General features: G+C 41.3%; 1 protein-coding gene across 1 annotated transcript in view; it reads left to right on the forward strand.

Annotated features, from left to right (window-relative positions):
• The window catches only part of GLIS3 (GLIS family zinc finger 3), a 619418-nt gene extending 611187 nt beyond the window's left edge, over nt 1-8231 (forward strand). Inside the window, exons 10-11 of the mRNA XM_068271394.1 lie at nt 3447-3629; nt 7518-8231. Coding sequence (XP_068127495.1) covers nt 3447-3629; nt 7518-7654 — 320 coding nt within the window. The 3' untranslated portion in view covers nt 7655-8231. The remainder of the gene's footprint in view (nt 1-3446; nt 3630-7517) is intronic.
• The last annotated feature ends 15770 nt before the right edge of the window (nt 8232-24001 follow it).

The raw sequence follows: 24001 nt of genomic DNA on the forward strand, positions 1-24001 counted from the left end.
GGTCCAGGAGAACATAATGAATAGAATGGTATGCTTTTTGCTGTAAAAATTTTAGAGTACAGATTCTCTTTAACATCGAGAACCTTTTCAATCAGCATATCTCTTGTCGGCGTAGACTGGGAGCACCACAGGGCCACAATTAATTGTTTGGCAGCATTAAGAATAATGCCCGTAAGCTTATTTACTCTCCGTAAATGACAAGCGAGCGGGTAACCCAATAATAAAGTTAGTGGTTTGCGCTCAATCTGTGTTTCCCAGATCTCACTTAGCAACTGTACCACTGATTTCCAAAAGGGAATGTTTCTTCCTGAGTAAAATGAGCCAAAAATTACTTTTCTACTATGTTGCTGTCACTTACAGTAGTAGAAATATGACATTACCGATAGGTTTTAAGCTAGCCCATCTTTCCATAGGGGATTCTCAGCATAGGGGATTTATAAAGACACTTCCTGAAAAGAGTTATACAAAGATGCTGGCCAGCTTCTCTGCTCACCGTACACTTTTTTGGCAGTTGGATGGAGCAACTGCCATTCTCTAAAGGTGCCCATACATTTACTCGATTTCCCGCTGATAGACAGCCGATTCGATCACTGTGAATCTGCTGTGAAATCGATATGCAACCGCTGACGGATCGACCGTTTTCTGTCCGAAATCGATCGATCCCGTCAATCTGTCCACGCAGAAAATTTTGCTCGATCGCCAGCGGGTCAGGAGTGCGTCGATAGTGGCCTTCCAATGTCTGATGACCAACGCTAGTGGCAATACATTACCTGTTCCACCAGTGCGTGTCCCCGCTGTCCCTTCTCTGCACTGGGCTCCGGCTGGCTTCACTTACTTCCTGTCAGGGAAAGTTTAAACAGTAGAGTGCCGTCTACTGTTTAAACTTCTCCCAACAGAAAGTAAAGTGAAGCTGGAGCCCAGAGCAGGGAAGAGACAGCGGAGACTGGGGACTCGCGCTGGCCAGATCAGGTAATGTATGCTGGGGGCAGCAGCAGCGGCAGCTTCACAGATTGTGAATTGATTTCATAGTTAAACCGATTCAAAATCAGTTTGCAGTGTAGGCAGCCAATAGATCCCTCTTTGATCAGATTAGATGACAGAGGGATCTATCTGCTGGTCGATCTAGTGGCAATCGACCAGTGTATGGCTGCCTTAAAGGAGTCATCAGGGAAATTCTAATAAAATAAGTGCTGCTTACCGGGGGCTTCCTCCAGCCCCAAGTTCCCAGCACGTCCCTCGCCGCAGCTCTCCTCGCAGTCGTTCGACGCAGCTCCATCCCGGTTCCCAGCGATGACGTCAGGGCAACCTCCAGGTCGGCCTGTACTGCGCCTGTGCGAGCGGCGCTGTCAATCACCACCACGTGGGCCATAGCGGACTGCACAAGCGCAGAACTACTGCAGAACTACTGCGCCTGCACAGTCCCCTCCGGCCCACATGGCGGTGATTGATAGCGCCGCTCGCGCAGGTGCAGTACAGGCCGACCTGGAGGTCGCCCTGACGTCATAGCTGGGGACCGGGACCGAGCTGTGGTGAATGGCTGCGGGGAGAGCTGCAGTGAGGGACGTGCTGGGAGCTTGGGGCTGGAGGAAGCCCCCGGTAAGTAGCACTTATTTTATTAGAATTTCCCTGATGACTCCTTTAAGTGCATTTTGAAAATAAAGATATCCCCTTTAACCCCCCCCCCCCCCCCCCCGAGATGGGCTAGTCCAAAACCTGTCAGTTCTGTCAGATTCTTACTACCTACTGTAAGTGACAGCAACATAGGAAAAAAGTAATTTATGGCTCATTTTACTCTGGAAGAAACATGCTTCTTAATTGTATATGTTAACATATATTTTACATTTTAATATTTTTGCGACAGAGGTTCTTTAACTTTTCAACAGCCTGCTGTTCTGACTGTAGCACAGACAGGTGAATCCATTTGTTTGGAAGAAAACAACACATCAGACATCAGAAAAACTTTTGTCTGATGTCATTCTGAGAAAATATAAATTTACATTCCAAGGAGAAAAAAAATTCATGAACCTCATTTGAATTTGTATTTGAAGTGGAGACAGACAAGAGTGAAAATAATTTTTTTTATAAAATCAGATACCTCTATCCCCCACCCTACCAGCAAAGTAAACAAGAATGTGTTCCTTTTCCATTACTCAGTGTTACAGAGGCTGCCTCCAAGCAAGCTGGCAGTGCTTAGATCTTATATCAAGGTAGTCATAAATCTGAAACAATTTGACCAGAGAGATCTACTATATATAACCATATGAAGGGTGATATAAGCTACTGAAGTAGGAGTAGAGCATCATCCTGATCCAACACCTCTTACATAAACTATTGTATTCCCTCCATGCTTTAGTGAATCGAGCCCCTATTGTGAAAAAGGTCTAATACAGCAACAGCGGAAGGATACTGCTGCTCCCTTTTGTAAAGACTTGCAGCATATTTTAATGATTACCTCAGACTAGAAATATTAGTATATGTGCATAGAACTGCCTCTGGTAAAGATATGGCAAATTGGGTTAAATGCCCCGGGGCCATCCGGATTTGGGCATACTTTGAGATAGACTGGAATGTTGGTTGTTAATCTGAAGGCATACATTTTATTATATTTATGATGTTTATCTGTACTGTTTTTTAAAACACCATACAATTTTCTGTTAGATTTACCTGCCAGATAGATAATTTCCAACATGTTGGAAATTATCTACCTAACCATCTATCTGGCTAGGAGATAACCAGAAGACAATGCACCAGTGATAAGGACCATTCTCTACAGAAAATAATCTAATTATGCATTCTAACAGAAAATCTAACAGAAGAATTTAACAGAAAATTGTATTGTGTATTCCCAGCATTCCCAGCATTAAGGTTAATTACTTATCAGTCTGTTTTTTATGTGATGCATGTTGTTTGAGGAGACCCTTATTGCGTGGCTACCCATTAGTTGCAACTAAAGCACTGTACGTATAATTGTTGCCTGTTCTCCTTTCTCTACAATGAAACATTTATCAGATTTAAAATAAAACAATATTTTTTTGTAAAATAATGTTTTATAGTACAATTTAAAATAACAAAACAGTACCTTGTAAATCTGTAAACTTTTTAAATAATGTATAAGCAGTTGTGGAAGAAAATCTGAATCTTGCTGTTATAGACATTATTGCTGTCATTATATTTTTATGATTTATATAGCATCATCATCTCATGTACTGCAGAGAAGACAATAGTAGGTACAATAAATACACACATAGTTCATGCCCAGTACAATCAGAACAATCAGTATCTTAAGTGCAAAATACATAGTTCATGCATGGTTTGACAGCTTCCAGCAATACAAGAACATGTTCATGTGATAGAATACATACCACAAAGATGAGACACACTAGGAGCAGAATCTGTAGTTCAAACTTGATTTTTACAAATTTGAGAGTTTTTATTGTCTTTTTCAGGGTTTTATGGTCAGCTGCAAACATTTTGCCCCCCACATTTCAGTGATCCTCAGAGGAACATGCAACATGGCAATGCATGCAGCATGGTGCCTCCATTCGAAGACTGTTTGCCTCACAGCTGCGGGAACAAAACAGATTTTGATGCATTTCACAGGGCATTTACATCTCACTCCGGGATAACAGGTAAGAATGCCACAGCACTTATTTAAACCAGTCCTCCAACAAAAAAATTGCACATCCCATGGGTCCTCTTGTAATGGGAGGTTATAAGTACTTGCTGTGTCTACTCCCCTGAATCTGACCCCAAGACCCTTATCTGCCGACTTTTGGTGCACGCTCCCCATGCTCCCTCTGTCTTAATAGAGAATATACAATGGCATTTTTCTGCTGGGGGATGGGACTACGCTCCAAAAGCCAGTGGATACAGGGCTCGGGGACGAATTTGGGGGAGAAGGCACAGCAATGAATTATCACGTCCCATTACAAGGGGAACCATGGAATGTGCACTGGAGGTCCGCTTTAAGCAAAATGTTTTTTCAGTTTGATCAATTTAGCTTAAACTATAGCTATCAATATATATATAATGGTTTTCCTCATTTTGTTTATAAGACATGGACAGATGTGTCCAATCAGCTGGGGAGTCGACCAATATGTTTTGATATTTTACTCTTAGTAAGGGTAAAGGAGGAGAAAATAAGTTAGGCCTGGGTGCAATTATAAGTATACTCAGTTGTAACCCATCCTAATGGTAAGCTATCAGCTATGGACAAAAACAGATGAACGTGTGTAGGTAGCTAACAGTATATACAGTTTATGTAGTAAATTACAATCCTTGTCTAAATATCAATATGTATTTAAAGTATTTTAACAGGCTACATTACACTGACATACCTAGAATAATTTTTTCCCCTCTCCCTCTGCTTATCATTCTGCAATGAGTAAATGGGAAAGCTGCCTTGCAGTGTTTCACCTGTTAGTGAGATGTGAGTAATTATTCCCAAATGATGTGTATGCATGCAAAAAAAATCCCTTCAGGACTTAGGATCCCTCCGCCCTGTGGAGTAAACATGTAATTTCCATAGATCAGCTACCATGCTGTCGGGCCGCAATGGAAGCACTACATTTTATAGCCAGCTTTCTGCATAATTAAGAACTAAACAGGCAGCACTGCCCAGTGTAACACACACTTTTCATTCAGCTATAAGACAGCAGTTATGAACTGTCTGTTTGTTTGATCAGTGTTCAGAGGTAATTTAACCTCTTGAGGACTTAATTGTTAAACCCCCCTAAAGACCAGGCTATTTTATGTAAAATGGGCCACTGCAGCTGGCCAAGCTGCAGGGCCACACCACACAGCACACAAGTGACCCCCCCCCACCCCCATTTCTCCCCACCAACAGAGCTCTCTGTTGATGGGGTCTGATCGCCCCCAGTTGTTGTTTTTTTTTGTAAATATGTTTGTTTTTTTTATTACATTTACGTTTTTATTATTATATATTTTTCCCTCCCTCTTCCCTCCTTGCAGGCAGCCAATCACGGCGTTCGGCTCTCATAGGCTTCACCCTATGAGAGCCGATCACTCTCTTGTCCCTAGGGGGACAGCCGTGTCACACGGCTGTCCCCAGTACAGCTCTGCTGCTGATCGCAGCGCTGTACTATATGTAAAGATTGCGATTTCGCCGTCTAACAGTCCCCCGAGCAGAGGCAGCTCGTAGACTGCTCCGCCCCGCCCCCGAGCAGGAGATGCATGCGCAGCCTGCACGCGATCTCCTGAAAACTGCTGCCCCAATACTTTATGCCGATCAGCGTTAGGTGGTCCTGGGGCTGCCGCCACAGCCACGCCCATTGGCATGAAGCATTAAGAAGAAAGCTGTAAAGAAGTTTATTCTTTACCTTGCTTAGTTGATTTAGAGCCAGATGGTCAAACAATTCAGATAGGGTTCAAATGGATAGAGCCCAGTTCCTTCTTACAAATAAAATATACACTTACACAAGAAAACAATATCAAAATCTATATTTAAACTATACCATATATACAGTGTTAGAGGTGCAAGTAAGGGATGGAGAACAGTTTGTTAAAGGACCACTATCGCAAAAAAAGTAGGCAGTTAAAATCTGACAGAACCGACAGGTTTTGGGACAGTCCATTTCCTCATGGGGAATTCTCAGGGTTTTCTTTGTTTTCATCAGCATTTCCTGAACAGTAGTTGCAAAGTCTAACTGAGAAAATAGTGTGCAAGTGAGTAGGGAGGCCGGCTGGTATCTTACTATTTTGGCAGTTAAACTGCTGCTGTTCGCGATAGTGGTCCTTTAATGATTATCACTATTAAAAGCATCTTTAGAAGTGATCATTACCAGCACAGGACCAATAAAGAGCTAATACTGCCACTGAGGGAGGGCCCTTCTGGCCCAAGGACCCCGGTGCAGTCACAACCTCTGCATCCCCTCTTGCTACGCCACTGCACCTATGGGCTCAAACCCACTAGAAGCCTTTTCTAAGCACTAGTGATTTGAAAAGCTCTTGCTAATGCAATGCTATGGGTTTTTTTTTTTATAAAATCACATCGCTCAAGTGGGATCACACCCATGGCATTACATTAGCAAGAGCTTTTCAAGCCACAAAGCACTCAGAAAAGCGCTCCTAGTGGGTTCCAGGCCTCTGTGATATATGTGTTTTTTTCTATATAAACTACACGTTTTTTCCCCAGTAATTATTTTATTTTCTATGCATTTTTCAGGGAATAAGAGGGAAAAAATACATTTGTTTCTCAGTTTGCAACCCCCTAACCCTATTAAATAATACGTACTTTTGTAAATAAAAACGACCACAATGTATGGCAAAGATATTCGATTTTAAAATATATATTTTTCTGCAGTATGTACTTTTTTTTTCTCCTACTACTGAAATTATAATACAAATATTTCCATACTTAAAAAGGGAGAATATGAGGGGTGTGAGCTCAAAAAAGAGTGAGGTTATAGTAGGCAGGGCCGTGCAGAGGGTCCTTAAGTGGGGGGTGCTCAAATGGGGAGAAGTTTCCCATGGGTGGGGCTTCCCATGTGTGGTGGGCAGAGCTTATCAAAGCCAGGGGCAGGACTTATTTTTCACCACCAAGGGGGCCTTTTAATGGGTATTTTAAAGGAGGGGGTGCTTGGGCACCCAGAGCCCCCCTTCTGCATGTGCCTGATAGTAGGTGGCTAAACACTATGTTTATTGTAACAGCCCAATCTTTTATTCCTCTTGCATCCCCTATATTATGCTGGTATTACTTGTCCTCATTCCATGTATCTAATTTTAGTGTCTCTTTCTGGTGTCTTTCATTTAAAGCTTCCCCCGGTGTTGTGATCTTTCAGAGTGGCACCTGTGCTATGCATCCATATGGTAACCCTGTGCCCCCTTATTTTCCCTACTGGTCTACTTGTCCCCTTCCCCTTATCCTCTTATTAATTTCCCTGCTTGTCTAATAGTAACACATACACACTTATAGTTTGCCCCGGTGGTCAATGGTCTCCCTTCCATCTACTAGTGGTCTACTAGTGCCCCCCTCATATTTATATTTTCCCTTGGGATCTTTCTCTGTGCAGCTTGGGTGTACTGATTGATAGAGAATTGAACTTCAATAAACAAATTTCAGCCTTTTTTCACCTAACATTGCAAAATTTAAGCACCTCATTCCTTCAGAGGATCTTCCAACCCTAGTTCTTGCCTTAATCATATCACGGGGCTGGACTATTGCAATGCCCTCTATGCAGGCCTTCCATAGAAAGACCTACACCACCTGTAGCTAGCACAAAATGCTGGTGCAAGGCTGTTAACAAGCCAACCCCACCATTGCCACATAACACCAATCCTTTGCTCACTCCACTGCCTACCCATGAAATGAAGAATTTGCTTCATCCGAACTGGCAGGCTAACATTCAAATCTTTAAATGTTATAGCTTCCGAATACCTGAAGGACTTTTTGCAAATGCATCACGTTTCACAACCCTCAGATAAAGATCAGATCTGTTTTATGTCATAGAACAGTTTTCTATGGTGTGTTTTAACAAACCCTTCTCTTTTTGTTTCAGTTTACGATTTCCAAAGTGGCTCAACTGGCCTTTTTGCTGACTCCCAGCGGAATACTTCAGAAGACGCCAGCTTCTTGCAAATTAACGCCATTGATCGATGTCCTAGCCAGCTGTCATCTGTTTACACAGAGGGATGAGATCACCTCTGCTATGTCTTTACCATAGGTGACAATCCACTGGGCAAGTTAATGCAGAAAACAGTCCATGTAAATTTAACTATTCCACTCAAAAATAAAGGAGTGATAGAAGCTGGAAAAGATGCTTTTAAACACCAGGAACTTCAAGAAAAAGAGAAATGTATGCAGTCAACTTCAAAACAGAATTTAATTTTATACACCTGGGTTTCATAAGAGACATAAAATGACTTGAAAATGAAATGAATGTGTCACAGCAGTACTTATCACAGCATGTACTCCTTACTTCCCACCGGCAGGCTCCAGAGTTCACTCTGCTTATGTAGCAGATTATAGCAGCAATACAAGAACCATAGGAGCTTGCTGATACTCTCAAGCACAAAATATGGTACGTGAAAATGTAAAATGGAGCAATGTTGCATTGCGGAGCTTATAACAGAAGTCAAAACTTGTGACGTGACTATGTACTCTGTAAAGCATTGTGGAAGATGTCAGCGCTATATAAATACATCATAGAAAAAATAATATAAATCAGAATTTATTTTCTTTAAATCCAGTAGGAGCACTTGTTATAATACTTATAAATGAAAGGGTCTGAAGGACAATTGACTTTGTTGCTACAGTAGTTTTGTCTTACATGTTACGAGTGCAGTATGATAGACTGTATTGGCAACGAGAACAGCTGTACCCTCAGATACTTTCATTCATGATGCTCATTATCTTTATTTTGTGCCGATGCATTTGCTTCATGATACAGTACTGGATCCATTTATAACAAACAAATTCCTCTGCGCAAATACACTAGTGGAAATAATACCAGTACAAATGAATTTCACTTATGGGGACATGGCTACTCCCCAGGGCCGGTCTAACACATGGGCAACTCTGGCAATTGCCCCAGGGCCTCAGAGCCGGCTGCCATGCCCCACAGGTCTCCTCTCCCAATGTAACTATGCTCCCTGGGGCCCCTGTAATGTCAGAGCAGAGTCTCATCTGTCCCTGTGGCATGCTTCTCTGTCAGTCTGTGGTTCCATGCACTCCAGTCTTCATCCTCTCAGGGGCCCCTCTTCTTCATGACCCAACGTATGTGCTTACATAATAAAATGCCATGAGTCACAGAAAAGATGCCATCCGTGGATGAAGCCGGCTAGCGCATGTAACCACAGACTGACAGAGGAGTGCACACGCCATGGCAGGAGAGACGCGACTCTGCCAAACACATTGCGGGGGAGTACAGTTAAGTTGGGGATAATCAGGGGCATGACCATGAATTATTAGTATGTATATAATAACTGAAAAACCTTCTACAACACTCCAGTTAATGGGCAGAGCTTTACTGGAAGGATAAGGCTTTTTCATAGCCACAAAGTCACCACACCTAAACAAAGCCTGTGCCTTACAGTCATATTAGAATGGCTTTAAATTGCTCACTGACTAATCATGCTTGTATGTTGTATTACTAACTCTGTTCATGTCAAGAAACACAACAAAGCTGAAGCAGTCCTTTGTTTACATGCAGCCAGCTGAAAACAGGCTGACTGCCCAATACACCATCACTATCTTTGGGTTGCTGCCCAGTGAAAAATGAATGCTCTCCTCCTGCCGTCCAAAAGTGTCACCATCCAATATGCTATAATGATTTATCTCAGTGCCTCAGCTTAGATGGTCTATAAGGAAGTCATTCTTACACAGGCTCTCTGAACTGCTCGCACTCCAGAGATTCATTCATTACAGACTGGGGTAGTGGGCTTTGCTCGTTCTTCACTGCTGTGTTCAGGCAGGTTGTGAAAGAAGACCAAGAAGAAAGGAATAGGGCTTTTCAAACAGATTCTTTTAAAAGGCATTGAACATTTTATACATTCTCAGGAATAGCTGCAGTACAGAAACCATTGGATTCCATAGAGAAGCAGAGAAAATGCAGACATGCATGAACTGTTGTACGACACTCCAGGAATGTGCCTTACTTGGTGAATATTCAACTTGCACTTTCATATATTACAATCATTTTCTCTGCCTTTAAAAGGTCACATGACCTGATAATACATTGATGCACATAATCTATATTTATATCCAGAAGTGTTTAATAAAAGCGCAGATGCTGTTTGTTACTTTGGAATTAGTTTCTTCTGCCTAAGGCCCCGTTCACACTTGCGGTTCGAGTCCGCAAGTGTCCGGGGGCCGCAAAGAGACCGTACGGGTCTCTGCGGTGGCCACAAGTTGCCACAAGTTGCGGATCCGGAATTTATCAGTTCCGGCTACAATAAAGTAGCCGGAACTAGATACATTGCAGTGCCAGAAAGGCACCGCAAGCATGGGGGATACCGGCGTGTAGTCCGGGCCCCCTCAAGTGGCATAGGACCGGAAACATCCGTTTCTCATTGCACAGCATGGCCGCATGTTCGGGTCAGAATCCGGCCCGGGTCCGCAGCCACACGGGGACGTACGGCAAAAATGCAGCAAGTTGGAAAAAAGCCGGATCGTCCCGGAGCTGCGTTCCCGGATCGGATCCGGATGGTCGCACGAGTGTGAATGGATACATTGATTAACAATGTATCCATTCACCATCCGCTGTGTATGGAGCGTTCCAGAGCGTTCTAGGCGTTCAAGGCTGCTTCCTGTCTGTCACATGATCACTCCTCTCCTTCTCCCTTCTGATAACTCAGGCTGTCAGCTCTCCACCACTGGCGTTTTCAGACGGGGGTTCCGGATGTATGGAAACCCCCCCCCCCCCTGAGACTCCTGTACCTTTAAAACAATTCCCTGAAATCGCTGAAGTGTGCAAGCTGGTAAATACACAAAAGCTTGCCTCCTCCAGGGTCTGTGGGAAAAACTCAGCTCTCTCACTATTGTAAAGACTGCATGTAGACAGCTACATAAGGTATTCACAGGTTGAAAAGTTTTTGACAGTCTTTAAACTCCAGGAGGGCTGCCTGCAGCTTGTGTGAGAGGCTGACCACATACTCCATACCCCTATGGATGGTATACCTATAATCATTCCCCTATTCCCACAATCCTCCCCACTATGCTGTTAATGTTTTGTTTTGGCAATGCTAAATGTATTTGGTCCTGCCAATAAAGCTTTTTTGGATTTGGCTGGCAAGGACAGGAGACGCATTACATGCAAGTAGCCTGTGTGATGTGGGACTGCAATACAGATACTCTCCCCGCATTCACCATTGTTTCCCCCCTTCCCCTAGTGCTGGCTGGAAGGGGGGCAATCTCCTCCCAGGCCCCCTTTCATTCAGTGATTTAGGGCTGGTCTGGTGTCTGGTGTATTCAGGTTTGTTGTTGTAAGGCAATGTAAAATACTTGGCTAGCTGATAAAAGTGCAATTAGAGGGCAGGCAAGCTGGTAAATATCCACAGCATGATGCAGAGCTTGCCTGGAGGGTCCATTAGCAAAAATCTGTCTGGTCTCTCCTCATTGTTATAATGACTGCATGTGTGGATAAGGTGTTAAACAAGTGAAAAGTTTTTTACAGTCCCTAGACTCCAGGAGGGCTGCTTTCTGACCTGTGTGAGAGATCAGCAGGGACATGAGACCTATTACAGGCAAGTAGCCTCTGTGTGATTGCAATACAGATACGCTCTCTGCTCCATCTCAGGCTATTCTCAGTCTCTCTCCACTCCTCCTCTCTCTGAGCTAGTGCACACCAAAATCACTATAGCAATCACTAGCAATTAGTGAGTGCGATTTTGTGAAGTGATTTTCAGAGCGATTTCTGAATGAATCGCTCAAAAAAATGCTACATGCAGTAACAACGCTGCTGTGGGAACACCCTCATAGAGTAACATGAGCCAAGCGCTTTTTTGAAATCCTTGTCGATTTGAAAATCTCTCAGAAGCACTCTTGGTGTGCACCAGCCTCCTTCATTCACCTTTGTTTCCCTCTTCCCCTAGTGCTGGCTGGCTGTGTCTTCTTGTCAAACAGGAAAGCCAAATAAAAGTGCAATCCTGGTGAGGCAAATAATTATTATATATTATATAGCGCCGCCATCTTCCGCATATGCATAAATCCCTGCATCATATGGCTACCGCTTGCGCTATGTGACACTATGTGGCATATTCCACTGAATTGTCCAAACTAAGTCTATCTCCCATTCCTCTCTCGGGGAGTTGTTCCAGCGCTGACCCCTGTTCAAATTTGCTGCTACCAGAAGCCCTCAGAAACACTCATGTCTTTGAGTACTTCCAAAGATAGGCAGCTCCATAATATGCCGGTGCACTTTAGTGCATGGGCATTATGGAGCCACCTGTATTCGGAAGCACTCGGGGACATAAGTACTTCTGGACCTTTCAGGAATCCCCCCCTTTAAAATCCTGCGTTTGCCCCTGCTCCACCGTAACATCATCATTATAAGGGAGGGGTGGGGAGTGGTCATGTGGAATTCAGCAAGTTTAGGTGCGAGTCTGACAACCCTGTTAGTTCATTAGAAGAGCAATTTAGGCTGACTAAAACAGAATAAACTATTATAAACAGATATCCAGATGAACATTTTGGGCCATTCATGTGAGTGGTAAAAAGGAGCATTTAGTTAGCATTCTGGTTACATGTTAAGTGCTTTTCAACTACCCAGTGCTGAAGCAAACACTGAGCCAAATGGGCAGTGTTCTCAGGAGGACGTGTATTGTCTTATGCATGCAGCAGTTAGGTTGTCATAGGTTTTAATAGAGTAATCCTCCTCCCTCTTCCCCTCCCACTTCACTGCTCCACCATAAGAATGCTGTCAGTTTTCTGGAAAATGCCATGAGTGTGAGTTAAAATCGAGCTACCAACAAAAACTAAAGTCCATGCTTGAGATTTTATGTTCATATCGTAATGTTTATTCTATTGATTTTTTCTCAAGATGTGTTTCTGATAAGATAGAATGAGTTTCTGAAAATGTGTTGGCTTTTGTTCCTGACATGCTAATTTAATAGTACAAATAGTGTGTTCTATTTTTCATATCAGTGAAATACAGCAGCTATAGGGCGCCAGAGATCATCGGTTTTTACTTTTTCAACTAAAATAAGTTGTTGTTTTTTGTTTTGTTTTTTAATTTTCCAGCAATTACTTATAAGAAATTGAATACTGAACTTTATTAACAAGTTACAAGAGAAATTAACCATAGATGTAGACTTAATCCCATTAAAATGGAGCCAAGAGCCTCTAATTAGTATTCAGATATATGTCTCCACTTGCATGTCTCCAATGATTGCTAAAAGCTGGTTTCAGAATAGGTGCCATGTGTTACATTGTTGCCGTTTGTGAAACATTATTATGAATCTGGATTTGTTTTCTTTAGGATCTTGGACTGTTCATTGCGTTTAATGAATATTTGCAAAGGTTTCAAACCACCTCAGGGCTTATTAAAAAAACAGCAAATCTCTGTGCTTCTTCCCCAAATCAGCTGTTAGCAGTCTGCACTAGACAGTCCATTCCTGTTAAACCACTCCCCTTATTATACTAATGTTGGCCACACATGTATACATTTCAATGCAGTTGTTTTAAAATGATTATTCTATGAACAACTGCAGCATAATCGAATGTATTCATTCCATCCCTCCTTATCCTGCCTGTTTGCAATTGCTTCACTTCTGCTCATGCATGTGATGGTACTGTATGTACACACAGGTGGGAGGAGCAATGCTTGACCCAAGCAAGGAACTCATTGTCTGGGTGCCCTGAATTGTATTTGTCAGCCTTTGCACATGTCTGTTACTGTGAGGGCAGTTCCTCCATACAGGGCCAGTTCTGCACTATGTGCCGCCTGAAGTCCTTGCAGGGCTTGGAAGCGGTGACAGCAGCCCATCAGAAGTGGGGAAGGGGGCTGACATCATACCTCCCTCTCCATGCGGCCCCCTCCTGTGTCCCCTTGCAGAGCTTCAAGGGGACACAGAAACTTCCTGTTTCCCCTACGCATCATGCATTAGCCCCACTTCTACCAGGCAGCTGTTGAGCATTCCAAGCTTGGACCCCCGCTTATGCCCGGTGCCGCCCCCAGGTTATCTGCTACCAACCCAACTTTAAATCATCAGTTCAGGTGACAGAATTCTACTGTCTATTTGAGCCTTTATGCCTGATTGCAAAAATAAAATTCCATAAAATCCACTATCTACTGTAGAGATTCACCTTGTATTTTCAGAGAGTTTAAAAAAAATCAGCCATCAGGAATGTAGGTAGATTGATTACTTACATATGAGACATGGCCCACACATATATCTGGAGCACTTATTAGCTGTCACTTATAAAATGTAGCACAAATATTGTATGAGGGTAACTTACTAGGCTGAGGGATTGCAGGTTGAAATCTCTTAGCTTAGTGCTGTCATGACTGCTTAAGCAGCAGGTGAACAGTAGTGGTATATTTTGAAACAAATGTTGTTCTGTATACAGGAGCTGTGCCTGGCTACTGCATTGTAGCTCCAATCAAATGAATACGTAAGCAGTGCAACCTTCTGCATATTTCCCCATTCATCACCATTTATCAACATGCAGTCTGGTATTCCTCAGGGATTTCTACATGGTCTACAACATTAGATGTATAGTCTGCAATCCCACCCCTCCCCCACAGTAGAAAAGCCCAGTTTCCCCGATGTTCTGAACAACAAGCTCATCCTTATTTCCAGTGCCCAGCAGGTGGTGTGGCTAATAGTGTTGGAGGAGGGAGACTTTTTATGGTGGAATCTGAAAGGTCAAGTGAACGGATGGATATCTCTGGTTTCCACAGACATAAATATAATGTCTACAGGTACCGTATAACATAGTTAGCCAGATACGTGACCAAGTCCTCCATGTTTGGTGGCACACTGGCATAAAGTCAAAAGTGGTGAGCTGGAAAGTTAATCAGTACTATCCATAGAGATCCTGTCACCCTGGTTCTGTGTAGGCAGTCATAGTTCTTGGCCAAGCTAATATAATAGCTGTGCAATAAAGAATAATGCAGAAAACTAAAACTCAGTGTTAAAATGTTTTTTTAATGGCATCGTTTGTTTCTGTCTACTAATCTCTTGTCTGGTACTGATAATGAATTGTTACTGTACTCCAAGATACATATGGTATCATCACTGAGAATAGTTATCTTGAATGACTTATTCATGCGCTTTTGTATCATTTATGGAACAATAATGCCCACACAACACAATTATTCTTAATCTATGTCTTATGTTTTAAATTATTCAAAGGAACTGAACATTACATAGGTTTTATATGGTTGTAGGAGATATAATGCCACTGGTTAGTTGCTGTAACCATGTTACCCATTAGGCTCTGTCTGCAATGTACACTTCAGGTCAGTATGTCCTGAAGCGTACCTTGCAGGGAGAGCCTAATGGTTAACATTGTATGGGGTCCTAGAAAATTTAGATGGATTATGATGGTAGGTCAAACCCTAAACATCCCACATATTAGATTTCAGGGCAATAGGGAATGTGAAAATGTAGAATAATAATTAATATAAGTAGCATTTTGTTTTATAATTTTTAGGTTCAGAAAGATTTGAAGAATGTTAACCATTAGGCTCTCCCCGCAAGGTACACTTCAGGACATACTGACCTTAAGCACTACCTGAACCCCCAATTGAATCCCTTTTGCTCAACCACTTATTCAGACAGCAACTTTTTGACCATCTAGCTAAAAACAAACTTTGTCCAAATTCTTACAACTCACATGAAAACATGGACTGTCATTACAGATTTTCCACTGGAAATAGTATCTGGGACCACCAAAGGTTTACTATGTGAAAAAAAAAACAGTGAAGCTGGAATCTAATAAATATAAAATGAATATATCCACTCCAGCCTCAGCCTCTGATCAGTCTTTGGGTGGCTTTCAATAAGTGCCTACAAAGACCAAAATCATGCTTAACATAAACTTTTTAATATATTAACAAACACGTCTTAATCAGCCAATTGAAATTTGCTATGCAAACTGTGATTGGAGTTTTCCAGGCTGATTAACTTCTGTGTTTTCTTGTCTTTCCTCTTTGAACCCAGTAGTAAGTTCACCCTTCTGGACATATTTTTCTGTCTTTTCAGCACAAAGTCTTCTTTTTGCAGAAGGGAGAGCTCAATCAACAAAATATCAAATCAATTGCTATCAGGCCCATTTTCATTCTGAAAAATATATATATATATCATTTTTGGTTTGAGTGATATTTTATAGCAGTTTAAATTACAGTAATTTAATTGACATATTTCTAGATTTTGACAGTTAGGTATTATTAATTAAACATATGTAGTAGTGTTCATATTTGGAGAATCCTCCTCACCAGACTACACTGAGTATACAGTGTAAACATAGTCTTATATCATGTAGCATTACATCAGCGTGTATTTTTATTAGCTGAGCTCAAGCAATATTGATGCATTTTTGGTTACTTTAGAACAGTTCGTTTTTTACTACACCGAAAAAAGTCCAGTTAATGAAATAATGCTGTTCACTTGTAATTAATTAGCCTGACATTTAAATGTGTCCTGAGTTGATATAGCATTTAAAAACTAAAACACCTGATTAATTCACTTAGATCACAAAGATAACCAACAGGCAGTTTGTTCAATTCTTCCATGTAAGAGATTCCTGGATGGCTGAGTTTGACTTGCACAGTTTTCACCAACCCCCCCCCTCCCCCCCCCCCCCATGTGAACTTTACCTGAAAGATTAACTTTCCCCTAACCTGAGTTACTTTCAAGTAACATACAGTAGTTCAAGTAATTTTAAAAATAAAACTTTCTTGTGAACTTGATTGGGTGTTTGACTTGCAAATTCCTTGTTTAGTATCTGAAAATTATACTGTACATTAACGTGCATGTTTTGTATAATATTTGATACATAACAACATAACAATAATACAAATGGAAGACAGTTATGTACTATAAAAAGAACATTTATATATTTTATTTCATCATTGCAGAATATTTTAACTGAGCACTTTTTTTTCTATTTTGTTGGATAATAAGCAAAGTAACATACAATTAAATGATGACATCTTCAGTACAAAGGGTCTGGAACAATTATACAGATTTGGTTATGTGTGTATAGGAAAAAAGAAGCAAATAATAAAGATTTTACTGTACATATAGCAGATTTTATGTAATGTAGTTTATAACAAGCACTTTGGGACAGATAAATGTGGATATGTCTTCCATGACATCACAAAAAATGTACATAATTATATGTAATCACATATAGATTTAAACATATATCATGCTGTATATCAGAATGATTTTTATTGTTATTATTCATGTATTTTATATTGTAAGTCCTACAATGTTTTTAACATTTTCTATTAATATGTATAATTTTTATGATTTGTCACAGTTTTGTTTCTTATAATCATAAGTTATTTTGTCTTTTTCCATGAAGGTCTTTTTATTGAAAAATACAAATGAAGGTTTTGTGCACATTCTACATAATAAAACTGGAAATATTTGAAAGTGCTGTAACCTCCGAGTTTTACTAAGTATATGCCCCGTTACAACATATGTTGGAGTAAATAGATTAATTGACTTTGCTCAGAAATTAAAATGAAACCTTGTGTATCAGGTAACAGGTATTTACTAGGATGATCAAGAGGACTACACTTATCCTTCAACAATATAAATACTATCTAAATCTAAAGTACAATAACAATTAACAATGCTACAATAACATTAACAATGTTAATATCACAAATAAGTGCACTTTAAAGGGCACTTATTCTATTCCTATTATCTGTTTCAATATTTTTTATTAAGATCAACAAAAAGTAACAACTGGACATTAACATATTTCATAACACGTCATGAGTACCTGCATACAGCATAGTAAAGCTCAAATAACTCAATAATCCTATTCCTATTATCATGGCATTTGCAGGCATATAGTTACCGTGTTTCCCCGAAAATAAGACACTGTCTTATATTAATTTTTCTTTCAAAATATGTGCTAGGGCTTATTTTCAGGTAGGTCTTTTACTTTGTGGGGGTAGCCGGATCCACTTTTAGTATTTAGCCAGATTCCCTCCGTATACAGGCAGATACCTCTGTATATAGCCAGATCCCCTGTATATAGGCAGAGTCCCCTGTGTATAGCTAGTCCCCCTGTATATAGCCTGATTTCTATGTATATGGCCAGATCCCCCTGTGTATAGGCAGATTCCCCCTGTATATGGCCAGACCCCCTGTACATAGGCAAATTCCCCCTGTATATGGCCAGATCCCCCCTGTATATAGGCAGATTCCCTCCCTTACCCGCCCGCTTGCCCGCCCGCTTTACCACATCTGTACCTGGCTCCTGGCCCCTTCTTTACAAAGTCGGATCCCTCATCCCCGGCATAATTAAAACCGCCGATCAGCAATGAAGGCGGCTAATGCAGTCCGGTAAGCACTGCCATATACAGGAAGTGATCTTTGTTTACTTCCTGTAGAGGGCGGTGCTGTTACTGGACTGCAGTAGCTGCCTTTTACCGCTGATCTGCAGTTTGAAGCAGCGGAGGGATCCAACTTTGTAACGAAGGGGCCAGGAGCCAGGCACAGATGTGCTAAAGTGGGCAAGTGGGCGAGCGGGCGGGGAGGGGAGATCGGGGGGAAGGGGGGTGAAGTGAGCAGGACCCCAGCGCCGACCATGTCCCCGCCTGGTCCACAGCCACTAAGGCTTATTTAAGGAGGATGCCTTTTTATTACGAGGATACTCGAAATAGAAGCAAGGTATTATTTTCAGTGGATGATTTATATTTAGTTAGTAGTTCCAGTACCAACTCTTTCTGAAACATGTTGCACTTCTTATATCTCAGATTCCATAGTTACTGACAAACAATAAAGTTGGTTTTTATTTTTTGACCACTATAGATGGCATTTTTGCAAATTGACAAACTGTCGCAGTCAACAGGGACATGTTCAATCTCTCTGTAAAAATGTCCACTAATGCTGGGAATACACGAGTCGATCCGGCGGCTTGATTAGCCGCCGGATCAACTCCAGCCGTGTCTCCGTGCGTCCCCGCGCCGTCCGGATCGATTCCCGCTCGTCCCCGCGGGCGCTTCCTTATCTTCGCTCGATTCCCCGCTATTGTACGCCCGCACGGATCGAGCAGGGAATCGAAGCAGCGGGTCATCGGACCTGTCGGAAATTATCAATCGAGCCATCAGTGGCTCGATTGATAAGGGCGCATCGACCCGTGTATGCCCAGCATAACAGTCCAATTTCTAGCGAAAAATCGTTTGAGCTATCGGAAATTCTAATTGGATTGGTTCTTAATAATCTCTGTTGATGGGCACAATCTATTATGAATGATTATAAAAAACAGTCGTCCAATTGGATTTTTCGTCATAATTTTTTTTGATGACAGTTAAGGTTCTCTTTAAGATTCTCTTTTAAACTGGTTGTTTGAACGACTTGAAGACCAAACAACCAGTCGTTCAGACGTCACGTACACACTGACCAACAAAGCAGATGATATGCTAATTTACCTAATTTACATGTCGTTTAACCAACTTGATAATGGACAATGGACTGGATAGAACAATGTACTAGATTAAATGACTGATCAAACGACTTGTTGTTTGAACGTCTATTAGTTGGACAAACGTCTAAAAGTCTTTTGTACAAATAAACGAACCTAAAAGTCGTTTGAATGACAGTTGGTTCAATAGATCCGCTGAGCGGATCGGGGAAACCGACTGTTATCAGTCGCCTGGCAGCACGTACACACGTCCAACTTTTCAATGAAATGACAAGTCGGACGAAAAGTTGTTTGAAAAAGTTTGACATGTGTACCTTTAGTCACACAGTTTAACCTCCTTTGAAATGTAAAATACCTTATCAGTGCTTAGTAGATCCATTGAACCTTGAGGCCATTTGACAATAAAGGTAAGCACAAACAATAATCCAATTAGCTATAAGCCAGAGACCAATATCAATTACTAAAATGTTTGTGTCTGTGAAGAAGTCTGTGTTTATTTCCAAGTCTCCTAGTCTATCAGATCACAATCGTTAACTAAGGAAGTCAAGATAGGCCAAATGGGATTAACCTCTTCCCGACCACGTAATGCCCATCACCGCCGCGGCGGCAGCCCCAGGACCGCCTAATGCCGATTGGCGAAAAGTCCTGGGGCCAGCTAATGCAGGAGATCGCGCCTGCGCGCGCAGCTCCTGCTTGGGGGCAGAGCTCCGCCCCGCCTTCAGTCTCTGAATGGGACAGCGTGATCGCCATCTATTTGAATGTACAGCGCCTCCATCGGCAGCAGCGCTGTACTGGGGACAGCCGTGTGACACGGCTGTCCCCCTGGGACACTGGAGAGCGATCGGCTCTCATAGGCAGAAGCCTATGACAGCCGATAGCCATAATAGGCTGGCTGTGGGGAGGGAGGGAATAGATTTAAAGAAACATACTGTTTTTAACAAAAAAAAAGTAACAAAAATATTTGTAAAAAAAAAAATAAACAATCTGGGGGCGATCAGACCCCACCAACAGAGAGCTCTGTTGGTGGGGAGAAAAGGGGGGGGGGAAATCACTTGTGTCCTGTGTTGTGCGGCCCTGAAGCTTAGCCTTAAAGCTGCAGTGGCCTATTTTAATAAAAATGGCCTGGTCACTAGGGGGGTTTAGCACTGCAGTCCTCAAGAGGTTAAGGTCCATATTTAACCTTGAATCCCAGTGTGGTATTTACTATAGATCTTTCTTTCGGGTCTAAAAAATGTCAATAAATTTCCATAAACATATTCATTTCTTTTGCAAATTTGAATTTTCCTTTTAGAATTGTTATTTTCAGGTTCCTTACACTGTGCACAGGTGTGTTAAATGCAGTAGTTTCCGAGTGCCCCTTTTTTGAGTTTGCGCTGCTACTCAGTGAATATATCCAAACAATATAATGAATATAATCTAGCACTATAATCCTACCTCACTGTATAACCCAATTTCCTCCTGGATATTGGAGGTGGGAGACTGCCACTTTTTAGGAAAATAGTGTTTTGTTACTCGGGGGAGATTATGTCCCACCCCCAAACCCCTTTGCAACATACTTTCCCCTTTTGTCATATGGGTTGGTAATGGTCAAAAAGCAGAGCCCCTGGCTCATCTGCTCAAGGCTTGGGGTCAGGGAAGCTATGCTATTTTATTCAAAAAAAAATCATTTATAAATAGGGATGGCCCAGCTTAGGAGAACTCATGAAGAAGCATGTGATCAGTTTGATCAGCTTATAGATTTGTAAGGCTTTGATTTGCTGGTCATGATCATGTGTTAAACCAGGAAGTCATCACAGCAAATCAGAGGGGACAAATCTATTAGCTGATCAGACTGATCACATGCTTCTCCATCAGTTCTCCTAGGCTGGGCCATCCCTACTTATAAAATCACATTTTCTACACACATGTGCATGTGCACAGTGTTTACAATGAAGTGTTCCCTAGGCAATTCAGGGCACTGCCACATTTTATTTATTTTTATAAGTGGTATGAACTACATGCAGCCAAAGCATTACAATACTTTGTAATGTATAAGATAATGTGCATACATGAGAACTTTTTACTACTGATCTCAATGGTGCTGATCACAACTCATAATGTGTAGGGATCCATGGGAGTCAACAGTTCCCGCATGTCACGGCCACATTGACTACTAGGCAGGATGTGATTACGCCCCATCCAGTGGCCACAGCCGCAGCAGTGAACTAAGCGGAAAATTTGCAATTTGCAATCCTTTCGCTTAGCAACCCAAGTACTAGGTGTATTTTCAAGTACTCATAGCTATTCATTAAATTATTAATGAAATAACTGATCGGAACGATGAATGAATGAAGACTGTCAGGAAGATGGCATGTTGTAGAAACAAATCTAGATAGGATACTGCAAACTTTTTGAGTTCCATTAAACCCAAATATAAACATAAACACAAGAACACGTCATGTTTGTTTCTTTAGATCCCCCGTCTCTCAGTGCAAGCTTTGCACAGTTCAGTGCCGATTAGATCTATAGCTGTGCTATTTAATCTGGTGTTTTCTTAGTTAGATATGAAAATCATTGTACCACATCTTTCCCATGCCATTTATAGATTTACAGCCTGTGTAAATTTACCTGGCAGTACGTGCAATTAATGATTTAACAAAAGAGATGGCTAATGGATAAGTTGCTGGACTGTGACAAAGAATGCATTTGTGTGTTCCTGTTATAAAGCCTGGCATACCTTTACAGCAACTGACCAACAGTGACCCCTTCTGTGACCGTGACTGCCAGCACCCTGTGTAAACCACTGCCTCCTATGGATGACAAATGTCTGTTCTTATTTTAATAGCTTAATCATTGCAAAAGCAACTTTGCGTTGCGAGTGAAGAAAGAAAGTTAGAGATTTTCATGATGTAATACATGATGAAATAATGGTTTTGCGTCTCTAACAATTATTCAGAAGTAATGAATCCTAAAAGTATGGCTGCTAAATAATATGCCTTATTATATGGGTATGTCAGATTATTCAACTAAAAATGAAAAACGAAATGAGTTCATTATCAGTAAGAAAAAAAAAACAGTTAATCCTGCCACTGGGTATCAGGGCATGATTAGTAAATAGATATATCATTAGTTTCAGAGTTTAGGGAAGTCATGGGCAATAGAAGTTGGTGTAAGGTTTATGCATTAGAGCATACATGTCAAACTCTGACCCGAGGGCCATATCTAGCCCGCAGAGCCATCATATTTGGTCCTCAAGTGGTTTCCTCACTTTGCGTTATGTTTAAACTCTAGACCCACACACAGCACAGACCTGTATAAGGGAGGGAGGGGCAACTAGACAACTAGACATTGAGGTTGGCACCTAATTTGACACCCCTGCATTAGAGTCAGTTGGGGTTGAGTCGTAGTATCAAGTCACGTTACAGCTATAACAATAGATTGAATAGTAGGTTGATGTTGGGAATCATTTAAAGGTTCCTTAACTCCTAGCAGTTTGTTGTAAATAAAGAAATATAGTTCAATAACAGATACAAGTTAATTTATTCATATATTAATATCGCATTTGCATTTTCAGCAATACGTTATTATTATTCAAGGAACATTGAATAAGGAATATTCATAACTGTCTCATGCGTGAGCTTACCATCTATTATTCCATTCACTAATATATTTACTAATTGTTACATAGTTACATAGTTATTTGGGTTGAAAAAAGACATACGTCCATCGAGTTCAACCAGAATACAAGGTACAACACCAGCCCGCTCCCTCACATATCCCTGTTGATCCAGAGAAAGGCGAAAAACCTTTACAAGGCATGGTCCAATTAGCCTCAAAAGGGAAAAAATTCCTTCCCGACTCCAGATGGCAATCAGATAAAATCCCTGGATCAACATCATTAGGCATTACCTAATAATTGTAGCCATGGATGTCTTTAAATGCAAAGAAAGCATCTAAGCCCTCTTTAAATGCAGATATAGAATTTGCCATAACTACTTCCTGTGCCAATGCATTCTACATCTTAATCACTCTTACTGTAAAGAACCCTTTCCTAAATAAATGTTTTTCCTCCATACACAGATCATGTCCTCTAATCCTTTTGTGAAGGCATAGGGGCAACAAGCTCAAGCTTTTATATTGCCCTCTGATGTATTTAGACATGTTAATTAGATCCTCTCTGAGGCATCTTTTCTGTAGACTAAATAAACCCAGTTTATCTAACCTTTCTTGGTAAGTGAGACCTTCCATCCCTCGTATCAATTTTGTTGCTCGTCTCTGCACCTGCTCTAAAATTGCAATATGTTTCCTGTAATGTGGTGCCCAGAACTGAATTCCATATTCCAAATGTGGCCTTACTAGAGAGTTAAACAGGGGCAATATTATGCTAGCATCTCGAGTTTTTATTTCCCTTTTAATGCATCCCAAAATTTTATTAGCTTTAGCTGCAGCGGTTGGAATTGAATACGATTACAGGTTGTCCCCAGTTAAAGAACGAGATAGGGACTGTAGATTTGTTCTTAAATTGAATCCATTCTTAAGTCGGGACGTTTGAAACCGCTTCTTCAAACTTCCCCCACGGAAATGACATCATCACGACAGGATCGGGCCGTTCGTATTGGCGGGTCGTTCGTAAGTCAGGCGTCTGTAAACCGGGGACTACTTGTATTTAACTTGTTGTCGATGAGTACTCTTAAGTCCTTCTCCAAGTTTGATGTCCCCATCTGTATCCCATTTATTTTGTATGGTGCTAGAACATTGGTACGACCAAAATGCATGACTTTACATTTTTCAACATTGCATTTCATCTGCCATTTATGTGCCCATATAGCCATCCTATCCAGATCCTGTTGCAATATGTCATTATCTTCCTGAGAGTTGATAATGCTGCACAATTTTGTATCATCTGCAAAAATTGCAACATTGCTTTCTATTGCATCTACTAGGTCATTAATA

This window comes from Hyperolius riggenbachi, chromosome 1 (genome assembly GCF_040937935.1).
Source record: "Hyperolius riggenbachi isolate aHypRig1 chromosome 1, aHypRig1.pri, whole genome shotgun sequence".
Taxonomy (NCBI): domain Eukaryota; kingdom Metazoa; phylum Chordata; class Amphibia; order Anura; family Hyperoliidae; genus Hyperolius; species Hyperolius riggenbachi.